This window comes from Hyperolius riggenbachi, chromosome 9 (genome assembly GCF_040937935.1).
Source record: "Hyperolius riggenbachi isolate aHypRig1 chromosome 9, aHypRig1.pri, whole genome shotgun sequence".
Lineage (NCBI taxonomy): Eukaryota > Metazoa > Chordata > Amphibia > Anura > Hyperoliidae > Hyperolius > Hyperolius riggenbachi.
The window spans coordinates 198,302,550-198,324,860 of NC_090654.1; the positions used below are offsets into that span (position 1 = coordinate 198,302,550).

The 22,311-nt window shown below is 41.8% G+C and overlaps 1 protein-coding gene across 1 annotated transcript in view; it reads right to left on the bottom strand.

The window, feature by feature from the left end:
* The window catches only part of SCFD1 (sec1 family domain containing 1), a 145,091-nt gene that overhangs the window by 37,185 nt on the left and 85,595 nt on the right, over positions 1-22,311 (bottom strand). Inside the window, exon 15 of the mRNA XM_068253884.1 lies at positions 16,805-16,901. Coding sequence (XP_068109985.1) covers positions 16,805-16,901 — 97 coding nt within the window. The remainder of the gene's footprint in view (positions 1-16,804; positions 16,902-22,311) is intronic.

Consider the following 22,311-nt stretch of genomic DNA (forward strand, 5'->3'; position numbering starts at 1 on the left):
GTGCATAATCACATGCCTCTGTGTCTCGCTATTGCTGCCTCTAGTCCCCTTGGGGTCTGCTGTGCTCCCCTGTTAAAAGCACCAGGCTAGCGACAATCTCCTTGTCCAGGAAGTACCTCCCTGGTCACGGCTTAGGTTCCGATTGGAGGAAGCTCACGGACAGCGGCGGGGACTGAGGCGAGGGAGCGCTGACTAATTGAGAGGCTGCAGGTAAATATAGGGCTAGCGACAAGCAGATTGTCGCTAGCCTGGCGCTTTTTAGATGGGGGCATAGCAGATGGGGGGGGGGGGAACTAGAGGCAGCAATAGCGAGACACAGAGGCATGTGATTATGCACAGGACATGCCTCTGTGTTCTCTTAGTATTCAACATACCCGCATCGGGTTCTCTTTAAGGTGGTTGGATTGTTTGTATTTGATCAGACCTATGAGGTCTAAATCCACTTTTAGTGGTAGCCAATGAAATGGTAAAATACATCCATAACTGAACAGTGGTGTGTATGAATCCAAGGTTATTGAAACAACTGCAGTAACTACTCTCACAAAAGTGTGGGAAAATACTCAAAGAACACAGTCTTATGAAAGACATGATCTATGCAGCAGGTGGTCTTTAACCAGATCTGGTAGTCCTACTTGATATGAGGCTTCTGTTCTCGTGGAGACCCCTAGTTCTAGGCCTTCAATGGGATTCAAGGCTCCAACAATTCATCAAGTTGACAGATGTAAGCAGTCTCTATGTTTAAATATGGAGACCAGGGCAATAATTCCATAGTGCTGCCTTCCATTCATATTTTAATGTTTTACTTCCTCTGGGGGCCTCTTCTCGCATCCTCAATGTGTCGTCAGCCCCCCCCCCCCCCCCCCAGGCAGGCAGCCGTGCAGCTTATAGGGTCCAGCCGTTTTTAAGAGGGAGTCCTAAGTACAGTGATGGACCCTGAACCGCAGTGGAGAGTTATTCACCAAAAGCAAGTTTGGTTGGCTGCCCTCTATGCAACCCAATCTTGTGAGTACCCCCACAAAGGTCCAAATGGAAGTTAATTTCAAGAGTTAAGTTAAAATTGCCGGAAAACCTACTTCTGACATTATTGTTATGTTTACCATATCAATATTTTAGCTGTATCTTATATGTACATTTAATTTTTAAAAACATGCTGGCTGAAAGAAACGAAGAAACTAGAACTCGTGCATCTGTCATAACGCTACACCTCACATTGAGGATAAAAGTTGACAAATTAAGTATAATTCAAGGCTTGCAACAGTGAGGATCTCATAAACTATCTGGCACAGACATCAGTCTTTGCAAAAACATTGGAAGAAATTATTTGGCTTTTAGATTCCATAGCAGTCAACGACTGGTGTCAGTTATTAAAATCCTTCTGAGGATATGGAGTTTTTTAAGGACCTTGTAAACTGATGCCATGGGGTTGGCAATCCATTAAGGCTTCACTTCTCTGTTATGACATACTCATTTTTTATTTTACTATGACAAATGTCCATATTTCATTCATCAGTGTTTGAGACGGCTGAAGACATTTTCCATACAGCTGACACTGCCACTTTTAAATCTTCAGGATGAATTACATTTATTATTATAGGCGTGTTTTAATTAAGATTCTAATCTCATCCAGGAGAATACCGCAGGACAAGCAGTCTCTGGTCTCTTCAACTGCTAAATGTGATATGATACCGAATACACACTATGAGATTTTATGGTCGATTTACTGTCAGATTGATTATTTCCAACATGTCCGATTTGCTTTCCGATCGATATCCGAGCATTTTCCAACAGATTTCCTATTAAAGTTAACGGAAATCGATCAGAAAATGCTCGAAAAGCAAATTGGACATGTTGGAAATAATCGATCTGAAAGTAAATCGACCGTAAAATCTCATAGTGTGTACCCAGCATAAGAGCAACTTCTCTTTGCCAGAAAGGTGAAACTCAGACCTCTCACTGGAGATGGCATTATGTTATTGGCTCTAACTATTTTGTGTTTTTTTTTTTATGTTTTAATTTTGTTTGGTTGCCTTATGCAGTTCATTTCACAACAAAAAATAATCTGCAAAAATAATTCTCAAGCACAGAATGTTTTTTTTTTTTTAAACTTGATTTTAAAAATGAATAGAAGGTTGATCCTACTAATGGCCATTTGTTTCTGCAGAAACACATGATGCAAGGCTTGTATGTTGAAGTGCTGCAATGTCACAGCGAGATGCTATGTAGATATGTAGTGGAAGTCTAAAATGGTTTTCCAATCAGCACTTAGATGCTGTTAAAGTGTACCTGTAGTGAAAAAAGCACCCCAAATGGGTACTTAACCAAGTAGAAGAGACCCACTGATCCATCAACAAAGAGGTAAATGAAATCCGGGCACCAGCCTGCAATATAATGCTTAAAGGGAAGGTTCAGGGAGGGGATTAAAAAAATAAAAATAAATTTCCACTTACCTGGGGCTTCCTCCAGCCCGTGGCAGGCAGGAGGTGCCCTCGCCGCCGCTCCGCAGGCTCCCGGTGGTCTCCGGTGCCCGACCCGACCAGGCCGGCTGCCAGGTCGGGCTCTTCTGCGCTCCATTTCCTGGCACTTCTGCGTCCCACGCCGGCGAGCTGACGTCATCGGACGTCCGCCGGGCTGTACTGCACAGGCGCAGTAGTTCTGCGCATGCGCAGTACAGCCCGGCGGACGTCCGATGACGTCAGCGCGCCGGCGTGGGACGCAGAAGTGCCAGGAAATGGAGCGCAGAAGAGCCCGACCTGGCAGCTGGCCTGGCCAGGTCGGGTCGGGCACCGGAGACCACCGGGAGCCTGCGGAGTGGCGGCGAGGGCACCTCCTGCCTGCCACGGGCTGGAGGAAGCCCCAGGTAAGTGGAAATTTATTTTTATTTTTTTAATCCCCTCCCTGAACCTTCCCTTTAAATCACACCTTTAATACATCCCAAGGAATTCCAGACAGTAATAAAGTGAAGGCCTGAAAGCCGTTTCGCAGAAGCACCTGCTTCTTCAGAGGCAACAATTATTGTCTAACCATCTATCTGCCGAGCAATTAGGCATTGTTCTACTCAGCAGGAGATAACCAGAAGACAATGCACCAGAGATAATGACCAGTCTCTACAGAAAATAATCTAACAGAAAATCTAATGCCTAGTACACACCATACAGTTTTCTGTTCGATTTTCTGTTCGATTTTCTGTAATTAGATTATTTTCTGTAAAGTACTGGTAGAGACTGGACATTATCTCTGGTGCTTTGTCTTCTGGTTATCTCCTGCTGAGTAGAACAATGCCTAATTGCTCGGCAGATAGATGGTTAGATAGATAATTTCCAACATGTTGGAAATTCTCTATCTGGCAAGTAAATCTAAATACAGAAAATTGTATGGTGTGTACCTAGCATAACTTGTTAAACTAATCTTGTGTGCAATCCAGCCAAGAGAAAGCAGATGGTGCAATACTCCACTGCTCCTTACAGACCCTAACAATGGAGGAGGTAATACCAAAAAAGGAGGCAAGGTTTGCAGAGCATTGCCATTTCCCCTGAACAGTTAGGTGCATTGTGGTATTTGCAGTTGTATACAGACCCACAGTAGAGATGAATGAAAAGAGAGGCAGGCAACACAAGGAGGGGGGCGGAAGTGAGGTCATAGCAGGATTACACTTGCCCTTTACAAAGATGGAGACTGAGAGATGAGCACTGAAGCAAAGAAAATGATATGAATGCCTGTTGAAGGCTATACAATAGAAGGGTAAGATTGTATTTTCACAAGGTAGGAGCTAATGAACATAACTGCCTGTTATTTTTCTTTTAAGACCTGCATATGAAATCAATTTTTATTTTGATTGATTTATAAAATCACATACATATTCTGTGGTGCTGTACAAATAAAAAGTGTAGTGGATAGCACTCTGGCCTTGCAGCGCTACAGTCTATGTTCAATCTCACCTAGTAAACTAGCTGCATGGAGTTTGTATGTTCTCCTCCCTGTGATTGCAAGGGTTTTCTCCAGGCACCCAAGTGTCCTCCTACATACAAAAATCAAACTGGTTCCCTTCCAAAAATGGCTTTAGACTATTGTAGGGGTGTTGTACATAACATAAGTGCAAATAGTATGTGATGTATGCTAGTTTACAGCTGCCATTTACCATTGTTAGTGCCATGGAGAAATAGAAATAATTAACTAAACAGATGCACATGCCTAATAAACTTTATACAACATCCTCTGACAGCTTCCTGTCATTCTATCTATGCTTTATAAGAGGAAAATAACAGATTAGCCTCCCTTTCATGTGTTTACATAAACTCACCCTCTAGCCAGAATTTGCATCGCTATCCAAGTGGCTTTAATTAGAGACCAGGGTTTTTTTCTCCCCTGGCCGGTGATGAGCCCATGTCCTACAACAACCGTACTATTTCAGGCTGGTGTAACAGTCAGTCTAGGCTCATGAAGTGTTTATTCAATCAATGCCTTTCCGTAAAGCCAAATTTTCAGCATAAACAGGATGGCAATTAACTGCTTATCTAGCAGACAGTGCCCAACCCACATGCAAATAATCAAGACTTCCTGTTAAAATAAACTGTATATACCATGATCTTTAAGAATGACTTGCTAATAAAAATCTGAATTTTGAGTTGGTTCTAGTAACTGAACTATGAGCACAGAACACATGCCTGCCGTGGTGTGCTGGGAAGCCTGTACCAAAATAAATGCATGCAGGGGAACTGTTGGCGACAAGGCGCAGAAAGAAGGCATTCCAGGCATCACTTTAGTAATGCAATCCCCCAATCCTATTATGAACCAGACTTAGAAGAATGGAACTTGAAATGTCTTTTCTGACATAAGTCCATCAGTACTTTAGGAACTGGCTTCAAACTAACAGGAGGCTAGGCAGGGGTGAAAGTGCACATAAGCAATGTCCATCCATGCAATGCTGTAGCTTCCAGGTGTCCACCAGCTTTAATTGGCTCTCAAAGCAGAATAGCACAGCTCCTCAGTGTTTGGTTTGGCAAATCACAGCATATAAAATACATCCTGGCTGGACTAGTTCTGATAAGCAGTTCAAAGCTCTCAGCCCACCTCCACACTCTGACACGCTGTTCCTCGTCAGCATTCCCCACAGGTGCTGCCTAATCCAGACCAAGCCAGCAATAAACTTCAAATGAACCTCTGCACACTTTATTTTTGCTTTAAACAGTAAGTAGATGTTACCCTTTCTCAACATACACGCCACATGTACTGAGCTTGGAAACAAAGTGATTGTGGTGAGGGAGACCCTAAACTTCCAATCTGTGCACCTAAGACCAGTCACAAGCGTCCTTCAATTTCAAGCGAGTCCCCCACTGTTGGGTGTGATGGCGGGCTATCACCTGTGCTAGAAGCAGACAAGCATATTCAGCAAAAGACAAGTTTTTGCAAGACGTATCTTAGGGCCAAATGCACAGACTATTTACAGTATAAATGATTTATATTTATTTGAACATTGTTTATATATTTAAAACAGAGGTGCAGCACCTGCATTACTTTGCAACACCTGTTATATCTTGTTGTTATGTAATTACTTTTGGCTAAAGGTGTGTACATGTCGCTTGTCGGGGATCGACACATGCGTGACGTCACGTGGGGTACATGCGGAGGGGAGCGGTGCAGACAATGCGGACCCAGGGGTGAGTTAATATGCAGGGCGGATCGCTCGCAGGTTTATGCTATCGGCTGAGGCGGTGGGTATGGACTGCAAGTGCTTCATTGATTGTGTTGAATTTTATTGATATGGTATGAAAAGATCTCCTTGGAGAAAACTCAGTAGAAGAGGTATATGTATAAAAGGGCTCTGGTATTTAATACAGCATTCCTGTCAGAAACTTCTTTTGCAGAGCCATTTTGTGACGTCTGTATTAGAGTATTATGTCAATGTTATACTGGGGCCTTTTATGTCCACAGCTCTGATAGGCAAAGAAAAACTTAATCTTCTGTATTCTTGACAGAAATATTACAATACAACACCAACTAATGACTGAAGCAAGAAGATAACTGATTGTTTTGGTACTAAAGACGGTCCCCTACTTACAAATAAGTTTCGTTGAGGGACATAGTTCATGCAGGCCCCGCACCATCTTAAAATTGGCCAGTTGATCACTCACCCTCCATCTTGGGAGCGGCGGCTAATCTTGTGCGTGGAAGTAGCTGGGAATACACGGCTCAATTCTGAGCCATTTAGACATGTGCGATCTCCAGCCCGATCGTTTCCATGCTCGATTCTGCATGGAGGACAATGGGAAAAGATACGAAAAACAAGCAGAAGATAAGATAATCGCCTGCAGAATCGAGCGCAGAAAACAATCAGGTGTGGAATTCAGCGGCAAAATCGGGCCAGCATTAGAGCCAGCCTTCATACGCCCTGCGGCCAATCAGGCAGGGGGAGCTGCCAAACATGGTCGCTGCCCTGCTCTGTTACTGGAGCCGATGTTCTCACAGGCAGGAATACAGCTCAGTCATTGGGGCCAATCTCTGCAGTCGCTGACACACAGCGAATGCAGTGATTGGCCCCAATGATGGAGCAGTGGTCCCGCCTGCTAGATCATTGGTTCCAGTAACAGAACAGAGCAGTGCCCGTGATTCGCAGCGCCCGTGATTCACAACCCCCCCCCGCTTGATTAGCCGCAAGACATCTGAAGGCTGGCTCTTACGCTATTTCCCATATACGTTGCAGCTCCCGGGACAGAGGGTGAGTGATTCAGACACAGGAAGGACAGAGGAGGACACAGGAAAGACAAAGGAGGACACAAGAGGACACAGCAAAACACAGGGGGACACAAAAGGCACAAGGGGGACCCAAGAGGTACAATGGGGACATAATACGTCCCTGCACCACGAACGCACCAGGATCAGTATATTGTTTTTTCCCCTGGTTTTTGACCTCTAAACCCAAGTGGGTCTTAAAGAGACTCTGTAACAAATTGTTTATCTTTATTTCTTCTATGCTATAAGTTCCTATGCCTTTTCTAATGTGGTCTGGCTTACTGCAGCTTTTCCTAATTGCACAGTAGCTGTGTTATCTCTGTTATATGATCTAATCTTCTCTCTATAGTCGGCACAGTCAGGCTGAGGCAGTCAGACTGGAATGTGCAGGGCTGCTTGTGATTAGCTAGAAGCTGTACACACCCCCTGCAGGCTCTGTGTGACTAACACACTCTGCTTAGCTGAGCCTATTAGAAGCTGGTTAGTTTGTTTGTAAACACTGCCTAAAACTGGCAATTACAAGCCAGGTTTGCAGCAGAGAATGGCAGAAACAGCACAGAGGGGACCAGGAGCACATAATGAATAGAATGGTATGCTTTTTATTGTAAGAATTTCAGAGTACAGATTCTCTTTAACGTCTGGAGCGCCAGAAAAATACAGAATATTTTCTGGTTGTTTTTAATGTGCTTTTAAAGTGTTCTAAACTAAATTTACAGTTTTGTATAAACTTTTATAAGTAAACAACAAACGTAATAAAACAAAAAAAAAAACCAACAACTATATTGCGTACATGAAGACAGCTTTGTTTGCATCTCTGAAATAGTGTAACTCGAGACATTTCTAAGTAGGGGACTGTCTGTATATACACTGTAGAAAACGGTGAATCCAAAATATCCAAATTTAATGGAAATGGGCGATATGAATATGTAAGAAGCGCCAATGATGAGGGTGTAAATTTCTCATTCTAAATGAGGAAGTCATAACATCACAATAAATGGGCCACTCTTACAGAGGCCCTCTGATATGTATACTACAAGGTTTGCCAGAGACACAACATGTTATATAGAAAAAGACCTTTCTAAAAAAAATTAAAAAAACAAAAAAAAATGGATGGTGAAGAAAAATGTCCGTAAAGGATATGAGCATGAAGAACCAACCTTGAAGTGATGGCCTCCAAGGTGTTGATGTTTGCAGAGAAGTGTTTGGGTTTTGGGAAGCTCTGACGTATGAGAGGAATGTGCCAGACCTTTACTGGAATAAGCACAGACATTTTATACTGTAGGACAGGACACTGTCTAATTAAAAGGTGCTAAGGAAAATTATGTATTTTCCACGTTAATAAGATGAAATTCCACGCTATCTCTAAAATCATTTTATAAACATCTGTCAGTGCTGCACAAATGTTTTTGCAATAGGATTTTATTAAAAATCACCTTCCCATTTCAGTTTGCAGCCAGCTATCAATTACAAAACCAACTGCAAGCACAAAGTGCACTTATTTTTGAACTGGAATCTGTACTCTGTGTGTCAATACAAACAGCCCAATTATTTCCTTTTCCTGCATGAGTAATCAGCTGTAGAATGCAGGGTGGCTGGTTAGTTAAGCTATGTATATTCTACACTGAAAACCTAAAGCGTACATGTAGCTTTATTTTCAACACCAGCCTGAAATGGGTGACCGTTAAAGCAGAAGGATTAGCCATTCTATGCCAGGGGAAAAACACATATATAAGCAGATAAATACTTGATCTACTTACATAACACATGTATCGAACTGTCCACGTTTTGATTTCAGTTAGGCAGGGAACACATTTGACAGTTTTCGTACGCGTTTTTTGCACAGAAAAACTGAGAACTCATGTTAATCAATGGGCTAGTGCACACTTACTGTGTTGTTCGCACGCAGAAAAAAAACTGACATTCTGCATGATGATTCTGCACATTTTTGCAGTTTTCTCTATCAATTACATCAGCTGCTATGAAAAAACGCGCGCGGTTTCCTGCATGGAAAAACACTTGGTGTGCAGAAAAAGTATGCAGAAAAACGCGCGTGGAAAACTGAAAGTCAAGTGTGTTCCCTGCCTCAATGTTATATAGTAAATTAAGTGAATTCTGTTCCTGGTGGGAACCATGTCTTTTGCCCACAGTTTAGGCTAACTCGTGATGTCATTTCTGCCTTTTACTTTTTTCTTTTCTCCTACAATCGCTGAGTCACCTCAGCCTTGCTTGTAAACACAAGTGAGCAGGGGGTCAGGTTTCAGATAAGCAGCTGGCAGGGAAATAAAGGGAAGAGGAGGAATATATTATAGATAAAAAGAACCCCCAGCATGCAACTGTTTGGCACTGACTACTAAAGGGCCAGTGCTCGTTAAGTATGTGATAACTACAAATCATAACAGCAGAAAAAGTTTTGAATGCAGGATTAGCATCTTTATCACTTAATACACTCAGATCAGTTGCTGTAGAAATTTGATTTTTATGGTGACACTCCCGCTGTAACAAGATGGAGACTCCCAAGATTCTCTTGAAAGACTGCTAAGATTATGATGTGGAGGCTGGCTGATTGTGTCATGTTAATCCTATCAATTTGTAGAGAGATTATATGTAGAGAAACCGAGAGCCCAATATAGTGTAGTATGTTAAGCATAAATGAAGTAAAGGTTATCGTGAGAAAATTATACTCACAAACGTGGGTTACCACAAAGGCAACCACTGTATGGGCAGGTGAGGAGATTAGACCTGTCCTCACTCAGGGATAAGAAGTCGCTCTCTGTAGATGCGAAAGGGGGTAGATCACCCCTCCACCAGGGGTGGACACGGTATAGCAGTAGGAGAACACTGGCGCGTCTGTTCCCCTACTGCTATCAATTTGCAGAGCTGCACTGAAGGAACTACTTATTTCTTTTTTAAGAAAACCTGTGAATCTTAATGTATAAAAAGATACTTACAGTGGTTTGCAAAAGTATTCGGCCTCCTTGAAGTTTTCCACATTTTGTCATATTACTGCCACAAACATGAATCAATTTTATTGGAATTCCACGTGAAAGACCAATAAAGTAGTGTACATGTGAGAAGTGGAACGAAAATCATACATGATTCCAAACATTTTTTACATATAAATAACTGCAGTGGGGTGTGCGTAATTATTCAGCCCCCTTTGGTCTGAGTTCAGTCAGTTGCCCATAGACATTGCCTGATGAGTGCTTATGACTAAATAGAGTGCACCTGTGCACCAGTACAAATACAGCTGCTCTGTGATGGCCTCAGAGGTTGTCTAAGAGAATCTTGGGAGCAACAACATCATGAAGTCCAAAGAACACACCAGACAGGTCAGGGATAAAGTTATTGAGAAATTTAAAGCAGGCTTAGGCTACAAAAAGATTTCCAAAGCCTTGAACATCCCACGGAGCACTGTTCAAGCGATCATTCAGAAATGGAAGGAGTATGGCACAACTGTAAACCTACCAAGGCAAGGCCGTCCATCTAAACTCACAGGCCAAACAAGGAGAGCGCTGATCAGAAATGCAGTCAAGAGGCCCATGGTGACTCTAAACGAGCTGCAGAGATCTACAGCTCAGGTAGAGGAATCTGTCCTTAGGACAAATATTAGTCGTGCACTGCACAAAATTGGCCTTTATGGAAGAGTGGCAAGAAGAAAGCCATTGTTAACAGAAAAACATAAGAAGTCCCGTTTTCAGTTTGCCACAAGCCATGTGGGGGACACAGCAAACATGTGGAAGAAGGTGCTCTGGTCAGATGAGACCAAAATGGAACTTTTGGGCCAAAATGCAAAACGCTATGTGTGGTGGAAAACTAACACTGCACATCACTCTGAACACACCATCCCCACTGTCAAATATGATGGTGGCAGCATCATGCTCTGGGGGTGCTTCTCTTTAGCAGGGACAGGGAAGCTGGTCAGAGTTGATGGGAAGATATATGGAGCCAAATACAGGGCAATCTTGGAAGAAAACCTCTTGGAGTCTGCAAAAGACTTAAGACTGGGGCGGAGGTTCACCTTCCGGCAGGACAACGACCCTAAACATAAAGCCAGGGCAACAATGGAATGGTTTAAAACAAAACATATCCATGTGTTAGAATGGCCCAGTCAAAGTCCAGATCTAAATCCAATCGAGAATCTGTGGCAAGATCTGAAAACTGCTGTGCACAAACGCTGTCCATCTTATCTGACTGAGCTGGAGCTGTTTTGCAAAGAAGAATGGGCAAGGATTTCAGTCTCTAGATGTGCAAAGCTGGTAGGGACATATCCTAAAAGACTGGCAGCTGTAATTGCAGCAAAAGGTGGTTCTACCAAGTATTGACTCAGAGGGCTGAATAATTACGCACACCCCACTTTGCAGTTATTTTTTTTTTAATTGTTTGGAATCATGTATGATTTTCGTTCCACTTCTCACGCGTACACCACTTTGTATTGGTCTTTCATATGGAATTCCAATAAAATTGATTCATGTTTGTGGCAGTAATATGACAACATGTGGAAAACTTCAAGGGGGCCGAATACTTTTGAAAACCACTGTACCTAGGAGGAGGAATCATATGGATCCTAATGAGGATTTCCCTGTCCTTCTGTGCCTCCTCATTCCAGCGTTACCAGCCCCGAACAATTCAAAACAGTAACAGTAGTGGCCAGCACAATAGAGCGGATCCGATCGGACATGGCTATTTACCGCCGGAGAACGATTGAGAGCCGCTAGAGCACCTGCTCAGGAGCAGCAAAAAAACAAGACTTTTGGGGAAGCCTCTTTAAGATCTAGAGGCTTCAGATACACTGCAACAGGAAATGCGGGGAAGCCTACTCAGTGTGATATGGAGTAATAATAAAAAAAACACTGCTGATTCTAATCTTTCAGTTCACAATTCCAAACTATGAAGACCTCACAACAGCAGCCAGTAAAACCGACCCTTTGTGTTTTCCCACAATTTATTTGGAATATGCCATCTGCTGGACATAAGCAGTGCCAAAAATATTGCTAGCTACAATTTTGTATTTACCCAACTTAGTTTAATTGTCCCTTTGACTCTTTCAGTACCAGCCATCTCTGGCCCCTCAAAGTAGAATTATAGTCCCAAAACTAAAACTTCAGTAATTACTCTTACTTACAAAAAAGAACATTGGAAAGTATTCCAAAGCATGCTCTGTGTGTAAAATTGTTTATTTTCAGTGCAGAGAGGAGTAAAAGCTTGCTTATCTCTAGTCATCTGCAAATGCAATCATTGCTGACTGAAGCTCTCTGCATGTGTCTTCACTCTGCTTCCCCCCCTCTTCTGAATAGTCACATATCCATCGCAACAGCTGAGAAACTTCAGCAAAAATGTAGGGGGGCAGAGTGAAGTCACAGGCACAGGGATAGTATTGCCTTTGCCAATGACCAGAGATAAGCACGCTTCTACTGCTCTCTGCAGTGAAAATAAACAATTTTACACACAGGGAATACTTGGGAATGTTTGCAAGTGTTATTTCATGTAACTAAGAGTAGTTACTCATATTTTTTTTTGTCTTCAATTTTTTTTTACATTACACATTGTAACACACATTAGGTAATGGGTCCATTAAACAATTAACAACTATTTTATTTTTGGGATTATAATGCCACTATAAAGCGGACTTAAACTCAGAACTTCCTCTCTGATCTAAAAGATAAGTAACAGAATAACAACTTTTAAAGAAAAATAGTTATTTGTTATAGTTTATAGAACTCCAAAAGACATCCCACAGTGTTTACTTCCTGGTTTCCTGGGGGCACAGAAAGGGTTAAACTCCTGTGGTAACATATTAGCACAGAACAACGACACAATGCGGCACAGTTCACACAGCTAACAGCCCTGATTAACACTTGCTTATTACTTGCAGATAAGGGAGAATTAGAGGTTGTTCTCTGTAAACATACACAGGGTGAATGTCTTTGTTTTCCTTGTCTCCTGTGCAAGTCTGTTTTAATAACAGCAGAGCTCTGTGAGCCAATCATGGCGATCACAGCTAGAAATCAAGCAAAAAAAGTCTCTAGTACTTTAAGACTGATGAGCAAACAAACTGCAGTGGCGCCAGATTGTATGGTGGCGAGTAATTGAAAATTATGCCTTGGCAGGTAAAAATGGCAGTAAACAGTGCATACATTTCAATTACCAAGGTCCAGAAAAGGTTAGGTTAATACACTGATATAAACTGAGTGAAATTCCTGCCTGCTATCTAACATGGGTTTCCAGCAATTGCTCTTCTAGTAAGCCCGCTGATAAGTAGGAGAGAGGTGTATGGGGAATGGCAGGCCAGTGTGGAGAGAGAGGTGATTTGAAAAAAGTTAAAGATGGCACTTCAGTATTATTTTCCATACTGAGGAAAATTATTAAGAATTCCACAGGTTCAATGTCTGTGAAAATAAAACGTAAGAATAATTGAAATGGCTTGAAGAAAATTTCCATAAGAAGGTGAGCTCTGATCTCCCATCAGACAAAGTGAAAAGCGCTGGCTCTGCTCCAGTGAATAAGATTAATATCTATCCATGAAACTTGCTGTAGGGGATTCATTATGATTATACATGGTTCAGACACGTGTGTCAAAATGTTAACTTCACCTTTCCTGCAAAGATTTCTGTTCATGTGGGCGACTAGGCACCATGTAACACTAACACATCAAAGCGCTTCACTCAGCGTGTACTGAAAGTGTGGGGGGAGGGGTGGGGACCAGTGAAGACTCCATGATAATATTTTGGGCTCTTGTCAGTTTATTTAAATATATTTCAGTACATCTGTGATTAATAATACCTCCCAGCTCTTCCAGTATAGAGTCAATTCTGAATACAGAGTTAGGCATGGTTCACACTTATTGTGAAAATGTGAATCATTTTTTTCGCATGTTTGTTCCTGTTAAAATTTGCATGTGTATGCAAATTTGCATGCACATCTAATGAAAGTCAGTGGCAATTTGAATGCGTTGTGGGAATTTATGCTGTAAGGGTTTTTTTTTTCACGTATGCGCAAGCGCAATTACACCAATTTTAGCAGAAGCTTTATTCTCCATTGACTTTCATTAGATGTGTGGCAAACACATTTTCAAAACACTTGCAATTCCAAAGTATGAACGGGGCCTTAGGATTTTATCGGCAGTCTGGGCATCAAAAGAGACATTTTTTTACCTGACCATAGTATAAAAAAAGAATTTGCATGGTGACCTAAGCAATCACATTTATGCCTACTGGAAAATGGTAGAAAGAACGGTAGCACTACAGTATTTCAAAGGGAGCAGCAGCATTTGAAAAAGGATTTTTTTAAGTACTACATCCTTCCCAATGCTACGTACACACATGCGACAACGATCGTTCGTTGAGGACGACGAACGAACTTTTAATTGATGAAAGAACGACCTAAGTAAAGTTAGTTTTAAAAGGTGTGTAACGATCTGATCGTTAGAACGAACGTTACATCACGTAAAGCAACTATTGCGCCTGCGCATAAAAATGAGAAGTTTCACGGAGAAATTGTGAAATGCGCATGTCAAGTCTAGTACGAACGACCGTTTCCAACGATGTACTACTTTTGCAAACGATCGTCGTTGGTTAAAATCCGTCGAGACAGAATTTTCTTTTGTAGCGATTTGGCTCGTTCGTCGTTTGCCTTAATAGTCGGTGGTTCGTTTTTTTGTAACGATCGTCGTTGGTAAAGATCGGGGAACGATCGTTACAAACGACTATAGTCGCATGTGTGTACGCACCTCAAGACTAGACATTGTCAATGAGATGGAAATAATTCTGACTTGCCTTGGGTCCATCAACGTAAAAGATAATTGTATTGGATTGGGCCAGTTCCAACTTGCATATAGTTTGCATTAAATCTACACACAAGCCAGAATTATCAGCATTTAATTGATCATTTCTATCAAAAACTTCAACATTACAAGTTTTGCTTCTCATCTGCTGATTCCTGTGTTCCCTAAATTACAGGTCCTGATTCCTGATACTGAGAGTAAAATTATTTAAAGTACCCCTGAATTGAGAAGGGGTTAATTTGCTGTTCATAACATTTTATGAACATATGTCACAGCACCATCCTCTCTGTCTATTGCCCACTGTGATCCCCGCACTAGTCAGCCAAAATCTTCGACTGACGAGAATGTAGAATATAGGCAAGGAGGAAGTGGCGGTTATCCTCCCAAGAAAATGGCGGCATTTACGAGAGTACACTGCAGCGGAACGGTAGAGCTGACATAATGGAAGAGACAGTGATGGGTTGCTGGGGCTCAGGGGGAATCAGAAGGCCTGCAGCAAAAATATGCACTGCTCCTCCGAATGCCTCTGGCTGCACCATGCATGGTCAGATAAATTCTGAAGTGTTTTCGCATCAGTGCAAGTGCCAGTGTGTGTCTCAGGAAACGCACAACGTTACACAGTATGTCCACTGCTCCAGTGTCCTCTCCAGGCTCTTTTAGCTGGGTGCTCCACCTGGCTAATTTTGGTGAGCACCCGGCTGTCATCAGCTCACCTCCTCCTCTGCTGTAAGTAGAGTTGTACCGACTCTGCATTCCCCTCTTACACCCCACCCGGCTACTTTTTCATGCCACCCGGCTGGGAACAATTTCTGAGGAAAACACAGTGCCTTCCTATAGGTTAGTGTACATGACTCGATTCTGTTTTGCAATCACTGCATAAAAATATTTACACTGCAGTTTATTACATGGTTGCTGATCGTGGCCAGGACCGATTCTCCCATGAAGCAAGGTAAAACATTTGCATCAGGCGCAGAGATTACAGGGGCAGCATTTTTCTACTGTGTTTACACTAACAGCATGCAGACAGAGTAGGAGAAGTGAGAGGAGAGCGAGGTGAAGAGGTCATCATTGGGGAAAAGCAGCTTGTTGTGCTGTGTGAGGAGTCTGACAAGTGAGTGTGGAGGGGGGAGGCAGGAGAGCAGCAGTGTTTCATTTGATTTGCACAGCAGAAGGGAGGAGTTGGCACTGCTTTCCTGACTGAGGAGGGAGATGGAGTGGCTGAAGGTGAGCAGTTTGTTTGTCACAGACACACAGCCAGCCAGTGTGCTATTGTGTTGAGCTGCAGCATGTCATGTGAGAACATTAAATGAAGCAGAGTAAATTGTTGGGTGCTGTGCAACCACTCTAAATCGACAGGGGGGAGGGGTGAATCCTCACAAGTTTGCCTTAGGCAGCAAAAAGTCTGGAACTGGCCCTGATCGCGGCGCACAATTTAACTGATTCATGGCAGCAGACCCTGGTGACAATACAGTGTAGAAACGAATATGGCAGCACACTGAGCACATTGTGAAACCATGGTAAATAAGAAAAAAAACTCAGTGACCACAGTATGAGTGATTGAGTCACACGTGTATTATTTTATCTATTAGTTGTAATGCTGACTAAATATTTATGTCTTGATCTTTGTAGTGAGAATGCAGGTTCGGCTACACAGTCTGTATTTGCATTTAGATAACACAACTTGAATGCTTAACAGTAATTTTATGAACGTTCTTACATTAAACTGGTATGTAATATTATTTAATAAGAAAACTTTAAACTGTAGCTCTTTTAGTGCTGATAGTATGGCTATTAATTTTAATACACAGTATATTTGTTTAAATCATGGATTGTAGCTTATGTTGCAGACATCCAACAATCCATTGCTAATCCTGAGATTTATACAGACCTGGCAGCATGTTATAACAGTGAGCAGACGATATTTCATTCTGGTGATAAACATGCATGTATATACTGGAAACATCTTATGAAGGTCTCCCAGTTAGTAAAAAGTCTTCAGAAATTACACTGAATACACCACAAGGTGTTGGCGTGAAAACACACACATGTGCAGTCAGATTTGTGGGCCTGTGCCATGTACAGAGATGTGTGGGACTCTACCTGCCAGTAGCTTCCTCATAACATGCTGTGAGGCTAGAGACGTTGAAAATCAATGAGGTGTCAGGCCAGCTTTCTTCAGTGCCAAAGCCTTAAGGGCAGAGTAATGAGCAATAATGAACCCCTGTCTCCTACAACACCCACTGGCATTGCTTGGCAGTGTAAGCTTTACCTCAGTGGTGCGGACATAGATACACTCACCATCTGGGTCAGAGATGATGTCCAGCAGGGATTTGTCTAAAGAAGACTTGCTCATCAGCTTCTCTTCATATTCAAAATAAATATCCAATTTTCGAGCCTACGGGAAACAGATAATAAAGATTTCTTAAATAACGGACCAGAGTACACAACTGTAGTAAAAGTAGTAACATTTTGCTTCATGGTGTTTTGAATGCTGTAGTCCTGAATAAGAAATGCATGTATAATCGATAGACATCTTTCAAATTTTACAGTTATATGAATGCAACGAACAGACACAGAGACAAGTAGTAAGGTAAACTTTTAAAACTTATTTTTAACGTAAAGGAAGGCAAAAGTATACGGTGCTAACCTCCTATGGATTTTCTTCTTACAGTAGATTACTAAAACACTAAAGGTGGCCATTAACAGTACAATTTCGGGGGTGATCTAACGGCCGAAAACCAGCTAAACAGTTGATCAAATGAGCGAGATCATTCATTTCTGATCAATTAACATGACGATCAGAAACGAATAATCGCCTGTGGGATTGTATCGTTAATGGCCACCTTAGAAGTTTACCCAGAACAATAAACATATTTTTGTTAGGCACCATGTGAAAATTTTGTACCAATGCCTACAATTTACAGCACATGCAATATTCAAAAAGGTAGAGCAATTTTGAATAATCCATGGTCATGGAAATGTACTAAAATCAAACACCACCAAAAGAATTCCATGACTGACAAAATGCACAAACACATACTGCTAGTATGCAAAAAATAATCAATGTTTATTGAAAGACGTATTAACAATATTAAAAACAGAGCCCGCCACTGCTGGCAAATGGAGGCATAAATCCGAGGAAGCAAGAGGTGTGATACATGTGAGGTTGGGCCTGGCACTACAGCATGGGGGGGGTCTTTTGGTTTTCCTTAGTGGTAAGCAACCTCGATACATTTATTTTTCTTTGGTGCTCCCATTGATTACTATGTAACATTGGAGATATATTGGTTACTGAGGAGTGACACATATTAGTTGTGCAGCTCGCTCTAAGATAGGCCATTGCATATATAAGATTTATTACTTACCAGTACTTGGCGATCTATAATATATGCCTCCGTTTGCTACCAGTGACAGGATCCGTTTTTAATATTGTGGATACGTCTTTCAATAAACATTGATTATTTTTTGCATACTAGCAGTATTTGTTTGTGCATTTTGTCAGTCATGGAATTCTTTTGGTGTTGCTTGATTTACAGTACAAGCACACAATACCTGAAAAACTGGGTTCCACTTACAAAAAACATGCTGCTTTTATTTGTGTTGAGTAAACTCATATTTTTGAGTTATTTTCCACTGAGTGCATTCATGATCCGATTGCAATCGGAAAACACTGGGTACACGTCAAACTATTGGAAACTGCATAGGAATGTTTCCATTAGTGTACTGTATTTCACTGATTTTATGCAATTTCAGGAAAATCGCATAGCATTCTTGCCTGTAATTTTTGTTGTTGCACTTTAAAAGGACAACTGACCTGAGAGGGATAAGGAAGCTGCCATATTTATTTCCTCTTAAACAATGCACATTTCCACAGAGGTGCCTGGCTCTTCTACTGACCACATATTCAATTGCTCCGTTGTTATTGCCTGATGAAGCGGGATCGGACCTGTGAAACGTGTTCCATATTTGGAGTTCATAAATAAAATATATTAACTGTCTTTACTACAGTCGTTATGTGTCTACTTGGAGGGGGTAGGTCCACCACTCCCCTCTTCTATTTACCAAGAATTTGGTTTTTAAGCTTCCTTTTATCCTTTTGGCACCTCTGTTCTCCTGCATAATATTGAGTCCACCCTGGGTGGAGGGTTGAACCCTCTTTTTCTCATCTACAGAGGGCGACTTCTTATTCCTGAGTGGGGTCAGGAAAAGCTCCTTGCTTGCCTTTACAGTGGTTGCCTAATGGTGAGTATTAACCATTTACCAGTACATATTACACTATTGAGGCTCTTGGTGTTCCTTGTTTTTATGTTAATGCACATTTCCTGGCTGTCTTTCTTATCCTCTCCCTCTAATACTTTTAACCATAAACCCTAAACAAGCATGTAGATCAGATGTTTGCATTTAAGGCTTTCTTGTTTCAGGTGTGTGATTCAGACACTACTGATGCATGAAAGATCAGCAGGACGCCCAGGAAACTTGTATTGTTTAAAAGGAAAAAAATATGGCAAACTTTATAACCCGGTCAGGTCAATTGTCTTTTAATTAATTGTGAGTACCACCTTATTCCTCCTACTTCCTCGCAACAATTTTATGATGCATCATAGTGGCTCTCCTTGTGTTTCTCCATTTTTGTTTTAGGATGTCTCAGCCAGACACTATAAATGTATGAAGCTCAGGCAGCTGATTAAGACACTCCCAAGGTGTCCCAGGAACAGGGAAGCATAAGAATCTAGAGGAAACGTTTAGAGAGAACCAATGAATGGTTAAGCTAGTCATAAATGGGTCAATAGCAATGCAATCAATCAAGCGATTGACTACTTACTCATTTAGCTATCAAGTAGGCAGTACTTATTAGGGAAAAATGATACATCATGATCAGAGTTTTGCTGTTTGAATGCCTCTGCTGTCTTTGTATTGCTTGAAGTGGGTCAAGATTACGTGAATACTAATTTCCCCTGCTCCTACCCAGCCCCCAGTCATGCTTTATGCTTTGAATCAATAAAATATTGATTAACTAACCATTTGGAAAACTGAGCTACAGTCCAACATGGCCCAGGTGAGGGTGGCAAACTCCTACCACCTAAGGGCAGACAGTTGTTAAATTCAGACCAGGATTTAACAACTGTGTGTACAATTTCTTATGTTCTCCAGTCCTGCAGAATCTAGTCTCTACTGTATACGCCTTGAAATAATTCAAAAGCACCTTTGCATACTTACAACTGCTACTAAAAACTAAATGAAAAACAAACATGGAGCAATTACTAGAATATACTTATGGATAACAGCACAGAAGGAATGGATTTGTAAGTTCACATCGAAGTGTGATCTGAAAAAAATTGTTACGGAAAGTTGCACTGAGAATCCCAGCATTCCTCGTGTTTTTCTGGTATAGATTTTATGTAGAGCAATTAATGAGTTGCTCTCTGTACTTCGCATGCAGACAGCAACTTGACTGGGAACACTTAACAGAACTCCATATAATAATCTTGGTAACAAATGAAAAACAAAACAAAGATGTATTGAACACAGGAAAGCAGGCAGCCTAATAACTAACACATGACTTCTGTTCTTTCAAATCCAATAAATACTTTTATTTCAGGCATCGAAAAAACAGAAGGTTGGGAAAAAAATAAATGTTCTTAAAGTACAAAAGATACTGCAGTACAATTCCAGTAGACATTTAAATAAATGATGTCATAATGAATACAGTTTGTTCGGTGCTTTAATCCAAAAATTTGGCGTTTTATGCTAGGCACCATGGTAGTCAGAATCACTCTGTGTGGCAAACTATATGATTTATGTAATCTCTGAAAAGATATTCGGTTACACAACTGCATTTATTGTAGTTGTCTTGGAACAAAATTCTGTAGGAGGAAAACTACTTTTCTAGACATAAAAATGCATATAAAAGAGCAGCAGCATTATTTTAACCACTTCTGGACATTGTCAATTGAAATCTACACCCTGCTTGGGACCAGTTATCCCTGCCAGGGAGCAGATTTCAATTACCGAGCCACACGCTCCCGTATCGCTGCAGCCCATTCGCTCTGTTGACTTGGTGAGCCAGTCAGGAGTCGATTTCATTGGCTCCTAACCCTGTGATCACTGTGAGCCAATCTCAATGAATTCAGCTCCTGACCGGCTCATGGAGCTTTGCTCGCATAGCGACAGCAGAGCGAGTGGGCTGCAGTGATGGGAAAGCGGTGCAAACAGCGAGAGGAATGCGGCGTGACGTCGGTGAGCCCCTTTTTTTTGTACCAGAAAGTTTATGGTCCTTAAGGGGCCAGAGACTCCTGGTATGCAAGTGGTTAACATTTGGAAACAAGTTAAAAAATAAAACCCAAACAAAAATGGGAATATAGGGGCTACCATATTTTCTTCAAGCTGTACATGTAGGCCAATCAATGGTGTCATCCTCACCATGCTGTGGTCTTTTCCCAGATATATGTGACACTTGCTTATGCTCCACTGTTCTAGCCAAGTAATCCTGAAAGGGCAACTGTAAGGGATATGGAGGCTGTCATATTTTTTTTCTTTTAAACAATACTAGTTGCCTGGCAGTCCTGCTGATCAGAAACAAGCATGTTGCTAATCTTGTCAGAACTGACAATGTCAGTCTGATCTGCTGCATGCTTGTTCATGGTCTATATAGCGAAAATGATTATAAGCTGAGGATCAGCAGGGCTGCCAGGCAACTGGTATTGTTTCAAAGGAAATAAATATGGCAGCCTCCATATCCCTCTCATTGCAGGTGTCCTTTAACTATGTAGATACTATCGGCATGGAGCAGAAGCGTGTCTCCATGTTGTGTTGTTTTTCTGTAGATGCTTCAAGAAGCTCTAAAAACACAAAACTATACTGGTAGGTTAAACGCGATGGGATTATATTGTTATGGAATGGTCACATTGCTGCGTAACAATGCAGTGCAGCGGAATCCGTTGAAATAACACAATGCATGCTGTGCACTACCGGCAATGTGCACATTTACAGTTGCACTGAAGCATACTTAACAGACTGTATGCTTCACTGTACGCATCATGTTACATCCAGGGCTGCAGATAGATCATCAGTGGGGGGACTGGTGTATGGGGCTCAAGGGATTCTAGGGCCCCCAGGGGGGGTCCTACCATGAAGTACATGAAGGCACTTATCAGACACTTGACTAGAACTGCAAGTTCTGAGGGGGATGCTTGCTAATATAATGTAGATTCTTAATGTCATTCAATAGCAGTACCAGCTTTTATCTGTCACACAGACCTTCCTGACTATCTATAGGTGGATCAGTTCATTTCAGCGCGCAGCTCTGAGAGCTGAGCGCCGAAACTGGGCGCCGTCATAGCAGCAATGCTATGATGCGCGCCCCGTGTAGCGGTAATTCGGGGCTCTGGCGGCTGCCAGACCCCAAATTACATCCCCCTCTGAGTAGCGACAACTCGGAGGGGGAATTTCCTGGCTGTCTTTAACACCACCTCTGAGTTTAGCGGCTTCGGTGAGAGCCGTCACTCGGCTCGCCCCGCGTCGAACTGAGCAGCGCCAAAATAATATGTACCCATAAAAAAAAAAAGGTTATTTTTCCTGCCCAGAGAGCCTGACAACAAGGGTGCAGCGAGAGAAAAAGCTTTCTGCTCTCACACACAGTTGTTCTAGTGACTGTGTGTTCTTAAAGAGAATCTGTACTCTAAAATTCTTACAATAAAAAGCATACCATTCTATTCATTATGTTCTCCTGGGCCCCTCTGTGCTGTTTCTGCCTCTCCCTGCTGCAATCCTGGCTGTTAATTGCCATTTTTATCCAGTGTTTACAA